Source organism: Ictidomys tridecemlineatus, chromosome 6 (assembly GCF_052094955.1).
Source record: "Ictidomys tridecemlineatus isolate mIctTri1 chromosome 6, mIctTri1.hap1, whole genome shotgun sequence".
Taxonomy (NCBI): domain Eukaryota; kingdom Metazoa; phylum Chordata; class Mammalia; order Rodentia; family Sciuridae; genus Ictidomys; species Ictidomys tridecemlineatus.
The window spans coordinates 149,355,773-149,372,932 of record NC_135482.1 but is presented as its reverse complement, the minus strand read 5'-3'; the positions used below and the strand labels follow the sequence as shown (position 1 = coordinate 149,372,932).

At 38.0% G+C, this 17,160-nt stretch overlaps 1 protein-coding gene and 1 long non-coding RNA gene across 6 annotated transcripts in view; one reads left to right on the top strand and one right to left on the bottom strand.

Moving 5' to 3' along the window:
• Positions 1-17,160, top strand: part of LOC110599471 (uncharacterized) — a 101,891-nt gene that overhangs the window by 16,041 nt on the left and 68,690 nt on the right. For 4 of the 5 annotated variants that reach the window (XR_013423330.1, XR_013423331.1, XR_013423332.1 and 1 more), the window contains one exon: positions 424-743. The exons of the other annotated variant lie outside the window; for it this stretch is intronic. This is a non-coding gene — a long non-coding RNA (uncharacterized LOC110599471). The remainder of the gene's footprint in view (positions 1-423; positions 744-17,160) is intronic. 5 annotated transcript variants of the gene reach the window in all.
• Positions 6,196-17,160, bottom strand: part of Diaph3 (diaphanous related formin 3) — a 455,034-nt gene continuing 444,069 nt past the window's right edge. Inside the window, exon 28 of the mRNA XM_005338141.4 lies at positions 6,196-9,662. Within this exon, the coding sequence (XP_005338198.1) occupies positions 9,400-9,662 (263 nt within the window). The 3' untranslated portion in view covers positions 6,196-9,399. The remainder of the gene's footprint in view (positions 9,663-17,160) is intronic.

The following is a 17,160-nucleotide window of genomic DNA, read 5'->3' as shown; positions in this document are numbered from 1 at the left end:
CACTTTTAAGAGGGTTATACCAAGTTCAGATCATCCACAACACATCTCTTGTCTTCAGTATGATTGGAGCATAAATTGCCTCTTATCCGAATGACAAAATTCCGAAATTTCTCAAATATGTTATTCCAAAATATTCAGCTAACTACTAGTAAAGGTGTGAGAGATAATTTCATGAGTGAACTATTTTCCTTAAAATTTCACACTTTCTGAATTATAAAGAATGTACTGTAATTTTTAGATCTTATTCAAAGGCCTATTTTAAACAAAGTGATTGTTTTGGGGAAAAAAGTATATAAATAATAAGGCTTGTCAAAGTTCCTACTTAGGTGTTGTGCCGTGTCTTCCCTGAAATTCAGAAAGATAGGAGGGAACTAACCGTGGGCCAAGGGAAAAACAAAAATGATGAACATTGTTATTTTGCAGAGTCTAACGGCTTGGGAAGAACTCACGTCTTGTACATACCATACTTGGAGAAATCTCACGAGTCTTCCAAACACAGAGGGCTTGACAACCTGCTCGTCTGTGCAGGAAAAGCATTTCCTAGAGGGAGCAGTACAGGAGAGGTGGACCAATCTCCAAGGACCCTAAACTCCTGTCAACGGCTGGTCATTTTGACCAACTCTGGTGGCAAATGTTCATGTTGAAGCTTATTCACCTTAAATTTATACATGCGATTATCTGACAATACTGTAATAAAAGAAATACAGCAATGATGGGAATTCAAATGAGAAATGTATTTGTATGTAAGTATTTTGGAGATTCATAGCATCTATCTATAAGGACAACTGCAAAACTGCATGCAGAGGCCTGGGTAGGGCAGATGTGCTTCTTAGAGGTCATTTAGTCCACAGGGAGATGGTACAGTGTGAGATCACAGGGCTTAGAGTTTGAGAACAGGAGGTTTTTTTTTTTTTATATCTCATTCATTTTTTACTAGATGTGTGACCATGAGTTAGTTATTTCTCTGCACATTAGTATCTTCATTGGTCAAATGAGGATCCAATAGTATGTTCCTTCCCATTTGTTTTTTATAAAGTGAGATGAGACACATGCCATACTTAGAAGGGTACCCGGCATGTATATGCATGGCCCGAGTTATCAAATGTCTATTTCTTACTGCATTTCCATATGCTAGGAGTGGGCCAATGTACCACTCATACTGAGGCAGCATCCCCAGCCCAGATCCCTATCTTCCAGGCTTTGCCACTTTAGACCACTCCTTTGTATGGTAGGGCTGATTTATTTCAGTTACAAGACCTAGTGCAGGCACATGAATAAACCAAGACAGTTATTATGTTCCTCAGAGATAAGCAGAGCATGTGAAGGCAAGAGGGTGATAAGCCCCAGGGATAGGGTGCCCACTTATGATTCCATAAAGTCACAGAACACAGATCCTACACGTGATAAAGTCCTTCAGAACTCCAATATGCCAAGCTCACCCCCTGAGTAATAGATTCCTTTTTTAAATCTCCCAAATGTTGCACACAGTCAGGCCTCTTCTTGCTGAGGTAACTGGGTGATGGAGGCTGCCCGGAGAGAGAGGCAGTAGACAGAGAAAGGAGACATGGCATCTGGCTGAGGTCTGGTCACTTCATCCTTAAGATATAGAGGAGGGGTTCCGCTAGATAAGCTCCAGTGTTTCTTATAAGACCTTGATTGTGTTCTAAAGAGTCCACGGCTTTATCACCTTGAAGGACAGCCTCTCTCACTGCTGGGCAGTTCTGCATTAAATGCTTTTCCATATAAATTCTATTTTTATCTGTTGGCCTTAGCTCTATTCTCTGGAGACACAGAGAATAAGTTCGTTATCTTTTCTATATGAATCTTTTAAGGACTGCCAGGCAGCTGTCCAGTCCCGAGTCCTCTGGAAGACACACACACTTGTGTCTCCATTGCTTCCAGCCTCACTGTTGGGGACTCCAGCTTCTAACACCATGCAGCGAAACCCTCTGACCTCATGCTCTTTCTTCCATCCTCTCTAAACTCCCATCTGTGTGTCTGTGCGCACCAAACCCTCCAGACTGTGTGCTGTATTGGCCCACTGGTGAGTGTGGCTGCTGCTTTTTGTTTGATACCCAGGGGCACTTAACCACTGAGTCTCATCCCAGCCCTTTTCTGTTTTTTATTTTGATACAGTGGTTTAGGGTCTTGCTAAGTTTCTGTGGCTAACCTTGAACTTGCAATCCTCTTGTCTCAGGCTGCTGAGTCTCTGGGATTACAGGGATGTACCACCATGGCCAGCCTGAGTTTGGCTTCTACAAAAGCAGTTAATGTTTAGATTAATGCAACTCAGAGTAAAGGAACCATGGATCCAGAGCAACTAAGATGTCAAACCCAGGACCCATGTCACTCTAGCATGGCTGACAATACTGGACCATTCAGACAAGGCAGTAGCACCTCATTCTTGAGGTTTCGGAAAGGCCAAGATGCCCAAACAGTCCTCATGGATATGAACAATATCATTCTGGGACTGAATCAATCCTTGCTCTTCTGTAAGAAACCTGAAGCTGTAGGAGGGCTGAATTGTTCCTCAGGAATGGCCGTTAGTCAGCACCATTGTCTGCTACACTGCCAGCAGCTGCACAGCCAGTTTCTGGAGATGGGAGGGCTGTGTTTACTGTGGAGAGAGAGAACTGTCATTGGCTTAGATGTCTGTTTCTTGCTGTCCCCATTAGTTCCTCTACTTCTTAACTCAGAACTTTGTATTTTAAAGGTCTCATCTTGTCTCACCTCTGTAAGAGTGACTGGAGAATCTTTGGTCCATGCAGTGACCTCGACTTTCAAGGGGAAATAGCTCCTCTCGGAGCCCAGAGTGGTGGTAACAAGGACATTCACACTCAGGACCACCCTGGGGGAGGTGCACTTCCAGGCTCAGTTTGTTGCTGTCCAATTCTCTACCAGGAGACTTTCAACTCTTACAGGTCAGGTGGGAGTTAAAATTCAATATCCCCTTGGAAGGGGGGTTACCTTGGAAGGGTAACCTTCTACCTCAGGAACTCCAGGGAGACTCAGAAGCAGGGAAAGAGGAGCCATAGCAGCAGCAAAAGTGCAACTTTTCAAGACAATATGAGGGCTCACCAAAGTCACACTTTGCCTTCCTCATGCAACACCTGAGGCGGGCCCAGAGAAGTTCATCCTCAAGGAGGCTATCCTGTGGACATCTGGCCTCTCCAGGCAGGCCTGCTTTTCCATGTGCCACTACTATCTTCATGCATGACTGGGTCTTGACTGCCTAATCCCATATAAATGTACCTTCCTTTGACTCATCAGACAGAAGTTGTTAAGCTTCTCTAGGGAAGACAGAAGCTATTACAACCTCAGAATGATTCCTTTTTCCGTGGGTTCATGAAGTCCTTGAGAGACAACTGTCCGTGTCAAGGTAAAGGAACTTATCATTGGAGAAAAGGGTAGTAAATTGGACTTGTGAATACAGAGTATTTCCTCAACATTTTGGGCTCCAGAAGTTATTAAGGAATGAGGCTGGACACTTTTGGAGGAGGTCTTTGACACCTTCAGTATTCATTTTATAAAGTGAGGCACAACGTTTAATTGAATGGAGAAATTTCCACAGAAAACATGTTCCACAGAGAACATATGGAGTGACTTCCAGGATAACTGACTTTTTACCAAGTTTTTTTTTTTTTTTTTAAATCAGGCTTGTTTTCTTCAGCTCAGCATTCTTTCTCTTGGGGAGAGGCTGTGGCAGGAGGAAGGTAGCTGATACAGGCTATAATTCAGGAGGGTGATACAAGGAAGGTCAGGCAGGACAGAATGATGTGTGAGATCACATTAGAAATATCACCAGATTCCTTTGGGAGTTATAAAGGTGCCTTAATTCTTGTCCTTGCCAAACATCCTGTAATAGTATGACAAGGTTTTATTTATTATCACAGTCAAATTGGACTCTTATGCTCTGGGTAGGCCACAGGTGTGGGATGTCAGTCTTGGCTCTTGCAATCATCAGAATGGCTCTTGTTAGGTCATTAAGGAAAGGGAAAGATTCAAGATGACACCCTCCAAAGCAAATGTCATTTTCTTCAGGCTGGAGAGGCACCTGTTTGCTTTCATTAGACATCTAGTTGGTTTGCATTGAAAGGGCCATGTATTTGTGTCTGAAACAAGGAAAGAAATAGTCCGTTTTAAAATCAAGCTTCCTCAATGGGTTAGGTACCTTAATTATGAAGTTGTAAGTATCTGTTGCCTGGTTTTGATGTATTTTAATAGAGAATGCTTTAGATGTATTGATGTTTGAGAAGAAATAATTACAATGTGTAAATAGACATTTCTTTATACTAATGTTATAATTATATTTGCTTTTATAGGTATTCATTGTATTGTATATACATGTCATTAAACAATTATGGTCAGCCTTTTGTTTTTTGATGGAAAGATGGGTCTATTACATCAGAACCAGTTAAATCTAAGAGAAAGCAGACAAGTACTTTGGGGAGAAATTAACTGGTATATACAAACCTGAGGACTTAAACCTGCTTTCAAGAAATAATTCACCAGAATATTTATTTCAGTCTAATTATTTTATTATAGCTATCCAGCTTAGATCTCATAATTGAATAACATTCACACCTACTCAGATTATATTAAGATTAGATTTTCTTGTAGAAGATTCATCTTTAAAGTAAGTTCCAGTAACTCCAGATTAGAAAATTAGGAAGAGAGAAATTTTTAGGTTTTTAGTTCAAATATAACATGAGATAAAAATGCTACATAAAGTGTAAAATATGAACCTTTAAATACTGTAAAAAAAAAACTAACATACTTACTGGAATACTTTAAAAGGTTGTTGTAAAATAAAATGGATAATCTGCCCCAAAGAGATAATCCAGAAATTTAGTTTCCAATTCCATCATCAGAATGCCTTTAAAAAATTAGGTTTCACCATGTATAGCCAGAGGAATGAGAAGTTGCGATCCATTTGTGTATAGTGTTGTCAAAATGCACTCTACTGTCATGTCTAACTAATTAGAGCAAATTAAAAAAAATAACAAATAGTATATAAACTTAAAAAATTAAATTTCAAATAAGGAAATGCATATTATGTAAGTTTTAGGGGATATGGGGAAGGTTGGTAACGTGAATTTGTAAGGAGGCAACATCTGGGGCTTTGGTTGGGTTTCAGAGTGGATAATAGAGGGGGAAAATATCTATCATTTTAAGGTTTCCTGCAAGAAACCAAGTTTCCTTTTAAGTATTTGTTACTGCACATGCCTAAAGGGAGGCTACTGAAGTAAAATATGACACTAAAATATAATTAGCTGTGTGGGAGACTAACGGCCTCTACAGTTAAACCCTAATTAGAAGACACAGCTGGCTTTTGTTCTATCCCAGACCCTACCCCCATTTTTGTTTTAACATTCTCCTCATACCCACTTTCAAAGGCAAAGGTGTGTTTAGAAATAATGAGCTTTTATAGATTAAGGTTCTATTTTTTGCCTTTTATGGGGAGATTTGGATTCAATTCTGAAATTCCATCCAATCTCTGTGGTTCTTTGGCAACTGCATGCATTTTGCTAAACAGTGGCTCTTAGACCAAAACAGTCGAACAATTTGGCTCTGGGTCATGTTTTAAGAACACTCATGCCTGGCAAGGGCACATAGTAGCTACTATTTAACAATTCACCAAAAATGAGTGCTGGGTCACTGCCAGCTACAATTCCTGGATCTCAAAACTTTTAATAATTAATATGAAAGAAGAAAAAAATGTCACCTGTTTTTGGTTTTCTATCAAGTTAGAAGTTTACATGTTAGGACCTATTACTTTCTAGAAGTCACTTGGTCTGAAAGAAAGTTTGCCATGAGAGTAATTGTCAAATGTGCTTCTGGAATTCATGTGTTTATGTATAAAAAAGAGCAATTAATTTGGTGGAATGTAGCACAGATGTACATTGTAGCCAAAACAATTTAGTTTTTAACTTGTAAATGCAGATATACATTGGAATATGATATTTTAAAATAAAAGTGAATCATGCAGGAAATAATCATCTATAACTAAATGAACATTTCAAATCATTAATAATTCCCATTTTGAATAAATAGTACAATATCTACAGTTTCAGAGGAACTTGGCATGAATAATTAAATTTTCTAAATTTATTAGAAAAACTTTGATTTGAATTATAGAAATATTCACTTCCTAAAAAACACTAGGTATTTAGGTATTGACACATAAAAATTATACATGAGGGTCCATGTGATGTTTTACTACATACATACATTGTATAATGTTCAAATCAGGGAAAGTATATCTATCTCCTCAAACATTTATTATTTCTTTGTGGTGAAAACGTTCAAAATCTTTTTTTCTAGCTTTTTTTTTTTTTAAAAAAATATATATATGGTACATCATCATTTTTCTAGGTGCACCGTTACCCTACTGTGCAATAGAACAACAGGATTTCTCTCTCTAAACTGAAACTGAGTCCCCATTTATCAACCTCTCCCCATCTTTCCACCTCACCCTTGTGGGCCTATGGTAACCACCATTCTACTCTCATCTTCTGTTAGATCAATGTTTTTAGATTCCATTACAAGTATGATTACATAATAATTTTCTTTCTGTTCCTGGTATATTTCACTTAACATGATGACCACCACAAACATGTTACAAATAACAGGATTAATTCCTTTAACGACAACACAGTATTTTGTTAAAACACTAGGTGTTTTTGACATAGCTTGTTCAAATATGTTAAATAAAAAGGCACATATAAAGTAAGTGCTTCCATTGTTTTTAAGTTAACCATTTCATTAGAAAAAAATTGTTAGAGTAGGTTCATGATTTTATAAAAACTCAGTGATTGCTTAGTTATCTGTGTGTTCTAGTTAAATTCTTTATACCACCATAAGGAGAGAATAATCTGGGGTTTATCACTGGCCTGGAAGGAATATCCTTGTCAAGATTATTAAGCTCTATCAGATGTTTTTGAGTTGGACATTTACCTTCTGTATAAGTCAAGGTTCTCCAGAAAAACAAACAATATAATATGTACAGATATGTAGAATGATTTATTATTATTAGTGATGGGCTCAGTGGAGATGTCCCACCAGGCAATATTTGCAAGGTGGAGGCCTGGAAAAGCTGGTGGTGTAGTTCATTTAAGCCCAAAGACCTGTGAACAAGAGGGCTAATGTTTATGAGCAGGAGCAGATGAATGCCCCAGTATAAACAGAGAAAGAAATTTGCTTTTCCTTCTATTTGTGCTCTTAACAAACTGGATGATGCCCACTGTACTGTGAGTGTGATCTTTACTTGGTCTACTGATTCCAGTGATAATCTCTCCCAGATATAGCCTCACAGATCTACCTAGAAATAATATTTTGCCAGTTATCTGGGGTATCCTTTATCCTGGTCTAATTGACCATAAAATTAACCACCATACCTAATCCAAAGGAACTTTTTTTTTTTTTTTTTTGCTCAGAAACAAAACTGTACCTTCATGTCTGTCTTTGAATGAAAAGTCATTGTTATAGTTTTCTCTACAATTGTCTAAAGGAATACCATGAATTTTAAAACCCTAATTATACCCTTAGCCCTTTGTTGAAGGGATATATCTTAAGGAAATATCTCCAACAGAAAATGAATGATCTGTTCCTTGAGTTGGCACCTAGCCTCTTTCACTGAAGTTTTGCTTTCCATAGCTATGGGTCCTTCTTTCTGTTCAGGCCTGCTTGAAAACCAGCTCTTATCATTCAGAGAGAGGGAGGCCATGTCCTGTGGATGCTCTGCTAGCTTTGGGCTCCTGGTCCTCCTGCTTGAAGATTGTCCTTCAGCTCCTGTGTCTAGACAGATGCTCTGGGGCTGGACTTCCTGTCTTTCTCTGCCCCTGGGAGTCTGTGTCATCTTCACTTCCCTTTACTCGCCTGGCTGCTTCTCCCTACCTGGCCTGCCCAAACTATGTGGATAAATTTAAATTTTCTTTCTGAGAAGCCCAAGTCTTCAGAAAATCATGTTGAGAACAGATAGTTAGAATTCTTTCATTCTTTCCTAATCAAAACAATCCTTCCTTGATGTTATGGCTTCTGCTCGCTTAAATATGTAAATGTCCTTCACTTTTCTTGATTTTTAAAAAAAAACATTTGTTTTTAGGAAAATTGGAATTGCAACTGGAGGGCAAGATTCACATTTCAGCAACACATACAGCAAATTTATTCCTACAGTGGCTACGGATAACACTTGTTCCCCCACGTCTATAAACAGAGCCTGGTTCATAGTCCTAATTAATTAATTTTATTAACTTGGAGACGAAAGGAGGTGGCAACTTAAACAAGGAAATAAAAGGCAGTAGACCTCACAGACTAGTTCTATATAACTGCTTTTTACTGAAAGTAAAAGAGCAGTCACTTAGTTATTACATGTAATAAAGCAAAAGAGGTGCTTGGCCTGTGTAGCACTGTATCTCCAGCTTACTGCAGAATATGTTAATGAGAGGGAGAAGAAAGCAATTTTTTTCATTTAGTGCAAATAGCAAGTTTATTTTCTTTGATATGGAATTAACAAAGGAATGATGCTGAAATAAGGTACAATTGCAACATTTGCATATTAAAACTTTCCTTGAAACATGTATTCAGATCCTTGTTAAAGTTATTGATTGTCAGATCAAAGAAATTGAAATTCCAAGTGTGTTCAGAGGAATCCAAAAATTTGTGGCTTTGGAAGTTTCAAAATGGTAATTTTATTCCATAGTCATAATTACTGGGGAAAAAAAAATGTTCTCTTGGCTAAGACCAAGAGTTTTGGTCAGCACTGTCATACTGTATATTTTCACTTTATCCAAAAGCTGAGGCATTTTGTAGAGATTATACATACATTTCTATCATATAATTTTTGGAAATGCACTCAGTTGGCTTACGAGTCCCTCAGAGGGTCAAGTTAACATGAATTAAACAATGATGATAAAGAGTTTACCAGTCATTTCCTTATAGTTGTGATATATTCAGTTAATATTCATGATGTTACAGTGGAGAAACCTAGGCCTATATAAATATACATGCATGTGTAACAAGATTGATGATTTGATACTCATTAATGCTGAAATAGTAAAAATTACAGTGACTTAGAAAGATGGTATTTCTTAAGGACACATTGCTGAACACATGGCCTCCTACCTGCTCTCTAAAGCAATATGTATAATTTAACCACCAAATATAGAACAGATGAATACCAGGAGACAAAAAAAGCATTAAAGCACATTACAATCTTGAATAAGCCCAAACTTCAAGTACATAGAAAAAGCATTGCAATAATGTATTTAGCTTTATTTTTCTAATATATATCATAATTTAAAACTATATAAAGTCACTTATATAAAAGCAATTTTTTCAAGTGTTATAGCTTAGAGCATGGCTTTATATTTGGCTTAATCATTTTTTTGCCAGTTTAATTTATAAAGCTCGTAATCTTGCCAGCAGGGCTTCAACTTCGGGAACTGATTCGTTTTTAGAAACAGAGCCAAGAAGTTCCATTTCCTTTTTTCTGGTGCTTTCTACATTACAGGCTTCCTTCTTCTCAACTGCCTTGATCCTCTCTGTAGACGTACGAGTGTCTGGATTATAATTAAGCTCCTTGGCGACTGTAGTCCTTGTGGAGTTGCAATTGATACTGTAGTGTGAACGTGACCCTTCTGTCAACTGCACTTTCTGATTTTCTACAGGAAAGAAGCATAAAACTTGTCACTGTGATAAGCGAGGACTAGGCACATTGTAAAACATAAATGTAAAATAATTATTCATAATAAGCAAGTTCTCTTAGACTAAACTAAAAAATATTCAATTTAAAATAAACATGTAGAGGTTAAGAATATACAACAACATAATAGAAAACCACTTCATTAGCACCAGAGCTTTCCTTCTCCTTCCTTTAGGCTTGAAATGCCTGTCACTAGATTATCAGGGTTTGGTCCCCTATTTCATGTAGGTTTCTGCTCAAACATCAGTTAAATGGAGTCTCCTTCCCTAGTCATTCCTCTAGAATTGTACATATCCTTTTCATTGCTGTAGCCCCTCATCCTTTGCTTACCAGAACTCATGACCACGAGATACGTCATATTTGTTTACTTGTATACCGTCTGTCTCTTTACTAGAACTATGCTCTGAGACACCAGGAACATTCTTTTAAATATTGCTGCAGTCTCAGTGCTTAGAATGGCCCTGGTGCAAAGGAATTGCTCACTAAAAGTGTATTGGATAAAGAGTTTATTATCTGACACATTTTGGCCCAAGATAAATACCATTTGAATAATAATGAAATTTTCTTTTTGAAGAAAACCAAGGAAGAAAGCCTCTAATCAGAATTTTAAAATTCATTGTTTCCCTCAAATAATAAATTTAGCAGGCAGAACTTTCCAGCAAACCAGAATTATGTCCTATATGCACATCTATAATATGTGTACACATTGACACACACCCAAAGTGATGGTGAAATGATGTACCAAGGTAGTAAGGAGAGAGTTGCAAGAGCTAATGATTAAATGGCTTGGCTGACTGAGTTTCCCAAAGAGACCTAGCCTAGAATTTCTTTTAATTACCTTGATCTCACATTGCACAACCTATGAGTGATCTCTCTCATGCAACTCAAATTTCTTAAAAGCAGATACCTTCAATATTCATGTAACCTTGAATGGGGCTTGAAAACAGCTTCGACAAACTTGACATGACATTTAAAGTTTTTTGGTTATTCGCTGAGAGATGTTCCATTATCCCAATAGTAATGACTTTGGAGCACAAGCAGTCACTCATGACAGTGTGTTTTATGTGAGTGCTGAAAATTCCAACCGAAAACAGCTTGTACATTAAAAGGTGGCTGCTGAAGATATTTACTGCACTGTCATTTCCTGACCAGGGGCTTCCAGTGATGGATGAGTATTTTACACAGTTTCTTGGACAATCTCAACAAATTTTAGAAGTATGATCACCTTTTAGCTGTTGGAAGAAGATAAATACACTTTTCTTATCACTTTCTCTATCAGGTGGGCAATTGTTACTCAAAAATCAAAATCTAATAGAGCAGTGATTTTCTCTTAGAGCAGTTTATGTGCTGCAGCTTATAATGTACAGATTGCAAGAAATGGCAGAGTGGACATGGTAGTTCAGCAGTTCCCATGACCATATGAATTAATTTTTCTAGCACCTACTATCCTATCCCAAGAGTGTTTAACAAAGTGCATTTGTAGCTAAGTGCAATTATTTTTCCCCTCCCCCAATGTTCCTATCATTTCTTGTCAACTACTCCATCATGGGATATCTAACAAATCAGTTTATTCTGCTACTGGGCAACACTAGTTAAATGTCTGATTGCAAACAGGTTAGGTTGGCTAAAATATAGGTCTGGAATATGAAAAAAATGTATGCTTTCAGTCCCATAACTTCTGTGGATATACAGAATCAAGCGCAATTCCACATGTGGCAAGGTGAAAAGAACCCGGGATTTTAAGGTAAACCTGCAATGAAATCCATACTCTACTGGGGAACTCAACCCCCTTTGAGTCTTAGGTTCTAATAATCTCAGAGAGTAGTTGTAAGGATTAAAGGAAGTAATGCAGATGGCACCCACATGGCGATTCCTTTCCTTCCTCTTTCACAGCTTTCAAAGGGGGGGGCATCTCCCACCCAAGGATTAGGGCTTATTTGGAGGCTCTCTGACTTTCTAGTGACAGTGACGGTGAGGGCTAATGCCACCTTATGAATAGCTTGTGTTTATATGGTACTCTTAACTTGTAAAGCATTCACTGCCCTTTAAGCATTACCATCCTCATTTTATAGTTTGAGGGGTAAAAGCAAATGGAGGTTAAGTCAGTTGTTTACACCCAGTAACTAAGTCAGTGGCAGAAGCCAGCTGCTGTCTCTAGAGACATTGAGTCTGTCTTAAATCTGGAAAGCTTTTTGCCCAAGGAAAGTGCTAAGTAATGCAAAGCCAAGTTTCATAATAATGATGTCCTGTACTTATACTTTGAAATACTTTCTCACACACTGAATCCTTACACTAACTTTGTAAAGTAGATAGTATACCTTTGTAAACAACCTTTTCACAGTATGCCCAAGGTCACACATATCTTCTCTTCTGTCCTGCTCTCACTTAAATTCATGACCATGAATTTCAAGCAAGACCTGAATCCCACTACAATTCCCCAGTCCATTCATTCTTCCTTTCTCCTAGACAACTATTTCACACCTTCTACTATCTCTTCAAACCTCCAACATGTCCTCCTGCATTCTCATTTAACTCAGTCATAGCAATCAGAAGAGAACTCCCAGATCCCCACAAAATCTGTTGTCTACCTCTGCCTCTCCCCGACAGTAGGACTGACCAACCTTCTGTACTCCCCTCTGAGAGTGACCCCTCACACAGATGCTAATCTGGCTTGTCTACTGCAAGATATCCCTCTGGCAGCTGTGCCCTCCCTACTGCATTGTGAAGGTTTATCTCTCCTCTTGATCATCCCCTTAGCATACAAATGTGTTGTGATAACTCCAAACTTGAGAGAGAGAAAAAAATCCCTATTTGCCTCCATATCCTGCTCCAGCTACAAACTCAGTTCTTGGCTCCCTTTAAAGTAAAACATCTTGAAAGAATTGCCCAGGCTTACTGTATTAATTGCTCTCTTCCCATTTTTCTCTGGAACCCACTATAATCATGCATTTGACACTTTAGTCTTCTCAAACAGTCCTTGTTAAGGTCACTAATGAACTGTGTGTTGCCCAAAACAAGGATTGTATATCCATCTGGACATCTTAGTCCTCTGTTACTGGATCTGTACCAGATCCAAGGATGAAATGCCTAGCATAGCCTGAGTTTTTCTTTTACTGTTTGGTCTTTGAACTTCTCTGGAGGCTTAGGTGAATAACAATAGGTGGGCCAATGCAAGCAACAGCATTTCTATCCTTTTGAGCAACTCAAAATAGCTGTGGGGTTGCTTTAGGGACAAAATGATGAGAGAATAACTAAGATGGTATTTAACTCCTCTGTGGTTTCAGGTGGAGAATCTTTCATGATAAGCAACTGATAATACAGTATAAAAAGGAAAGAGGCCATTACTGAGACCACTGAAGAACTAAAAAGACAATGCACAGGGTCTTTTAAAGGATGCGTTTATAGCTCTGTTAGAAGTCCCTAGATAACAATTTTTCACTTCCAGTATTCATTTCTCTCTCAGCACACCAAAAGAGCCCCATCCTGGTCCTCAGCTTCTTTTTGCTTTGTTCCCAGCCATTGGAGACCAAAACTATGGAACTGAGGGAGTCATATCTTAAATGGGAAAGTAAATAAACAAAGCTGGGTTGGAATAGTCACCTTATCGCACTATAACTAGAGAAAATGATTTCAGACAAAGAAGCCTCCAAGTTAGAAGTTCACACGTATGTAAAAATCTTATTGCAGTGGTGGTTCAAGGGCAGGTGTTGGATTGGTGGCTTTGTGTGGGCTGTGCTAGAGACCTAAATTCCACATGAACAGATGCACTGTTTCTAAATGGTTGACTTCCAAACAAGACAGGATGACAACCCTGTAAATTGGACAGAACTTTTTATACATGTTTGGAGCCATCAACAAATTCTCATTTGATGTAAGTGGGCTCATCCTTTACACATGAAGTTAGATAGTTTACAAGATGACCCGCTTGGACACAAGCAAACAATGAAAAATAAGTATGGGGTATCAATTAAAAGAGAAGCATTTCTTTCTCTCCAACTCATAGATACCTATTTTAAAGTGGAAACTAAAAATATTAAGTCAAAGTAGGATGATTGCTTAATCCTCCAAAGGGAGTATGTTTGTGCTATTTTATGAATCAAACCCTCGGTTTTCTTCCCCTTTAGGATATTACAAGTGATGTTTGCGTATGATATATCTAGGACTCTTGCCAATATTCAGGGCCACTGGTGACTGTAGTATCAATAGGCAACAAACCAACTGCTATTCTTAGTACCAATTCAGTAAGGGAATTCAATCCACATATCTTGTATTTATGTTTCTGTGGAAATAAACAGGATGAGAATACATGCTATTTTACTTTAAGGGAGGCTTCATATGATTCGAAGCCCCTCCCCTGAAAATGAATGAAAAGTTGAACAGTTCTTTGATCCCACTGGACTTAAAAACCAGTCTATAAACTACCTCCATTGTTGAGTCCCATGACATAACATTTAGCAAAGTTCAGATCTGGATGACAGAGCAAGTTCAAAAAAACCTCTACCACCCTGCACTAACATTTCTGTTGTTTCTCGAGTAGCACAAAAGACAAGAAACTAGGAAAGATTCTGAGAAAAAAAAAAAAAAAAACCCAAATCAAACCAAAAAACCACCACCACCACCACCAGAAAAAACAATTTGCAACTTGGCATCTAAATGAGGAAATATTTCTGCTAGCAGTTGTTATGCTTCTTGAGCTGAGTTCCTTGGGGGAACCCTCTCCACTGCAGGAAGGATCAGCGATGGTTCAGAAAGAGGCCTTCTTCCCTTTAAGTCAGTATTGATCCCCCAGCACACTGTGGTCTAATGGGCACTGGCTTCTTAGAAGTGCCAAGTCTCAGATGAAAAATAAAATTGAGCTCCTGCCTTTTGTGGTCAATGGTGAGTCTGTGGCAGCCTTGATGCGGGGAAAGAATATAGAACTCTGGTGTCCTCAATGATTGCATCTCTTTAGTCTTCCTGAAATTTGGTCTGTTCTTACAATTCTTTAACTATTACTTTGACCTACTAAGTAGCTGTTTTGTTTCAACCTAGCAATGGCTTTACTTTGGTGAAAGACAAAAATAACCCATAAATATAATTTTTAAAGCACCACAGGGTCTATATGATAGTAAAGTGTGTGACAAATATATGCTTTTAATCTATGCAATAACTGAAGTTAGTGCTGGCCGCCAGCAGCCCATGTCCCTGTGGTTTTCCTTACTGTTGATTTATTGAGGCTATAAATAATTGCCTTCCCTTGGTTTCATTTTACTGTTTATTTTATCTTATGTATTGAAAATATATAAAAGTGATAAAAAGAGCAAAAGGGCATTTTGTATATGGTTAAAATCATTTAGGAGTGCCAAGAAACTTTTATTGAAACCAGTTATTTTAAAACAAAAACAACTAAACAAAAATATATCTGGGTACAGGAGATAATTGATAAGATAGAACCTTTATATATATATAATTTCTACTTAGACTTGTTCTGTATCATTATCCTTTGCAAGTTTGAAGACAGCACTGCCATTTTGCCATTTCCTATATTGGTTGGGCCCTGAGTCTCCTTTTGGTTCAGGCACTTGAGCACAGGACAGGTCTAGTCTCTCTGATGTAAAGACAGTGATAATATAAATCTTTCCACATTAAAAAAAATCTTTCTACTCAGTTTATTTCTTCCTCAGTATTAGGGATTGAACCTAGGGGTGCTCTACCACTGAGCTACCTTCACAGTGCTTTTTATTTTAAGACAGGGTCTGGCTAAATTGCCCAGGCTAGCCTTAAACTTGTAATGCTCTAGACTCAGCTTCCCAAGTCACTGGGATTACATACTGGGATTACAAGTATGTAATCCCAGTGCTGGGCTCCACTCAATTTTTAACAATTTTAATTTAATTTTAATCATACCTCTATTGGAACTGCTTCCTATAAATTATCCAAAGTCTAAAATTCCTAAATTCAACAGAATTTCCTCATGCCACTTCATTTTCACTTGACATCTGTAACATTTTGGAATGCGTGTAATAATAAATTTGGTTGGCCTTTGTCCTAGTTCCTACGAGATAGCCTCTAAACCCTTGGAATTTTGTTATTACTCATGGTGAGACCCTCAGACTTGCAGTTTGACACACAAACTGATGGTTTGCTAATTAGATGGTGTGCTAATTAGGTAACTCATGGTGGGCCCACAGATAGTTAATGGTAATGAATGACATCAGGTAGGGACTGGTCAAGCCAGAAAGACAAATCATATCTTTAGAGGATTGAGGTTTGGAGCCAAGTGATAGCAACTTGATCTCCAATGAGTGGAAAGGGGCTGGAGTTTGAATTTAATCTTGTGGCAAATCAATAATGCCTAAGTAATGAAGCTTTAATATAAACTCAGGGCACTGAAGTTCAGGTGAGACTTCCTGGTTAGCAGCATACTTATCTCTTGGTGTCTACAGGCCATTGGTTACAGAACTCTGCTGGGACCCCAAAGTCTCAGAAAGCTTGAGTCCCCTATATAAAATAGCTTAGTATTTGCATGTTACCTGTGCACATTCTCCATGTACTTTAAATTATGTCTGTATAATAACTACTACAAAGTAAATGCTATCTAAAAAGTTATATTGTACTGCTTAAAGAATAATTAAAAAGTTCGTAGATGTTCAATACAGATACATACTTAAAAAAATATTTTCAATCTGCAGTTGGCATGTGAAATCCATAGATAGGGAGGACTGATAATACTGTGTATTGTCACACATCATTGTGCTGAGAGGGTGGTGTGCCCCAGAAGACAGCATGAAGCATCCAAGTGTCTTTTCCTTTCGCCGGTTCTGATTTGTATCTTTGTACTATAACTAAGCTGTATTAGCAAGTATTGGGCTTTCCTGAATCTTGTCATTCTAGCATATTATTCAAATGGAGAGGGGTAGGAACCACTGAACTTGTAGCCAGCTGGTCGGAGTGAAGGCTGCCTGGTGACCCCCAAATTTGTTGCTGGTATTTGAACTGAGGTTAGTCTTTTGCACGACTATGACTTGTGAAATCTGGCTTAACACTACCTAGTTGGTGTCATGATTCATTGCAGAATATTCACAACTTAGATTCTATTATATAATTAATAATATCAAATAACTGCACTGCCATTATAAACATTTATATATAGTTTGCAAACATTTTCTTGACGTACCCATGCATTTGATTCTTATAACTCTCTTGTGAAAGAAGTGATGTGAGAATATTTACCATGTTTTAAATAAAGCTGAGGAAACAACCAACTTTCAGGCAGAGCAGAGATAAAATGCAAGTTCTCAGACTCCTAGTTAACTTGTTCTATCATGATATAGCCCTTTACCATGCTTACTCTTTGGAAATTTATTCTACTTTATCAATGCTCCCAACCAGAGCTCTTGGTGTGGCCATTTCTTAGATCCTTGGCCTATTTTTCTGCCCTTTTTACATTCTCTAAGATCTTAGAACTTCATTTCCTT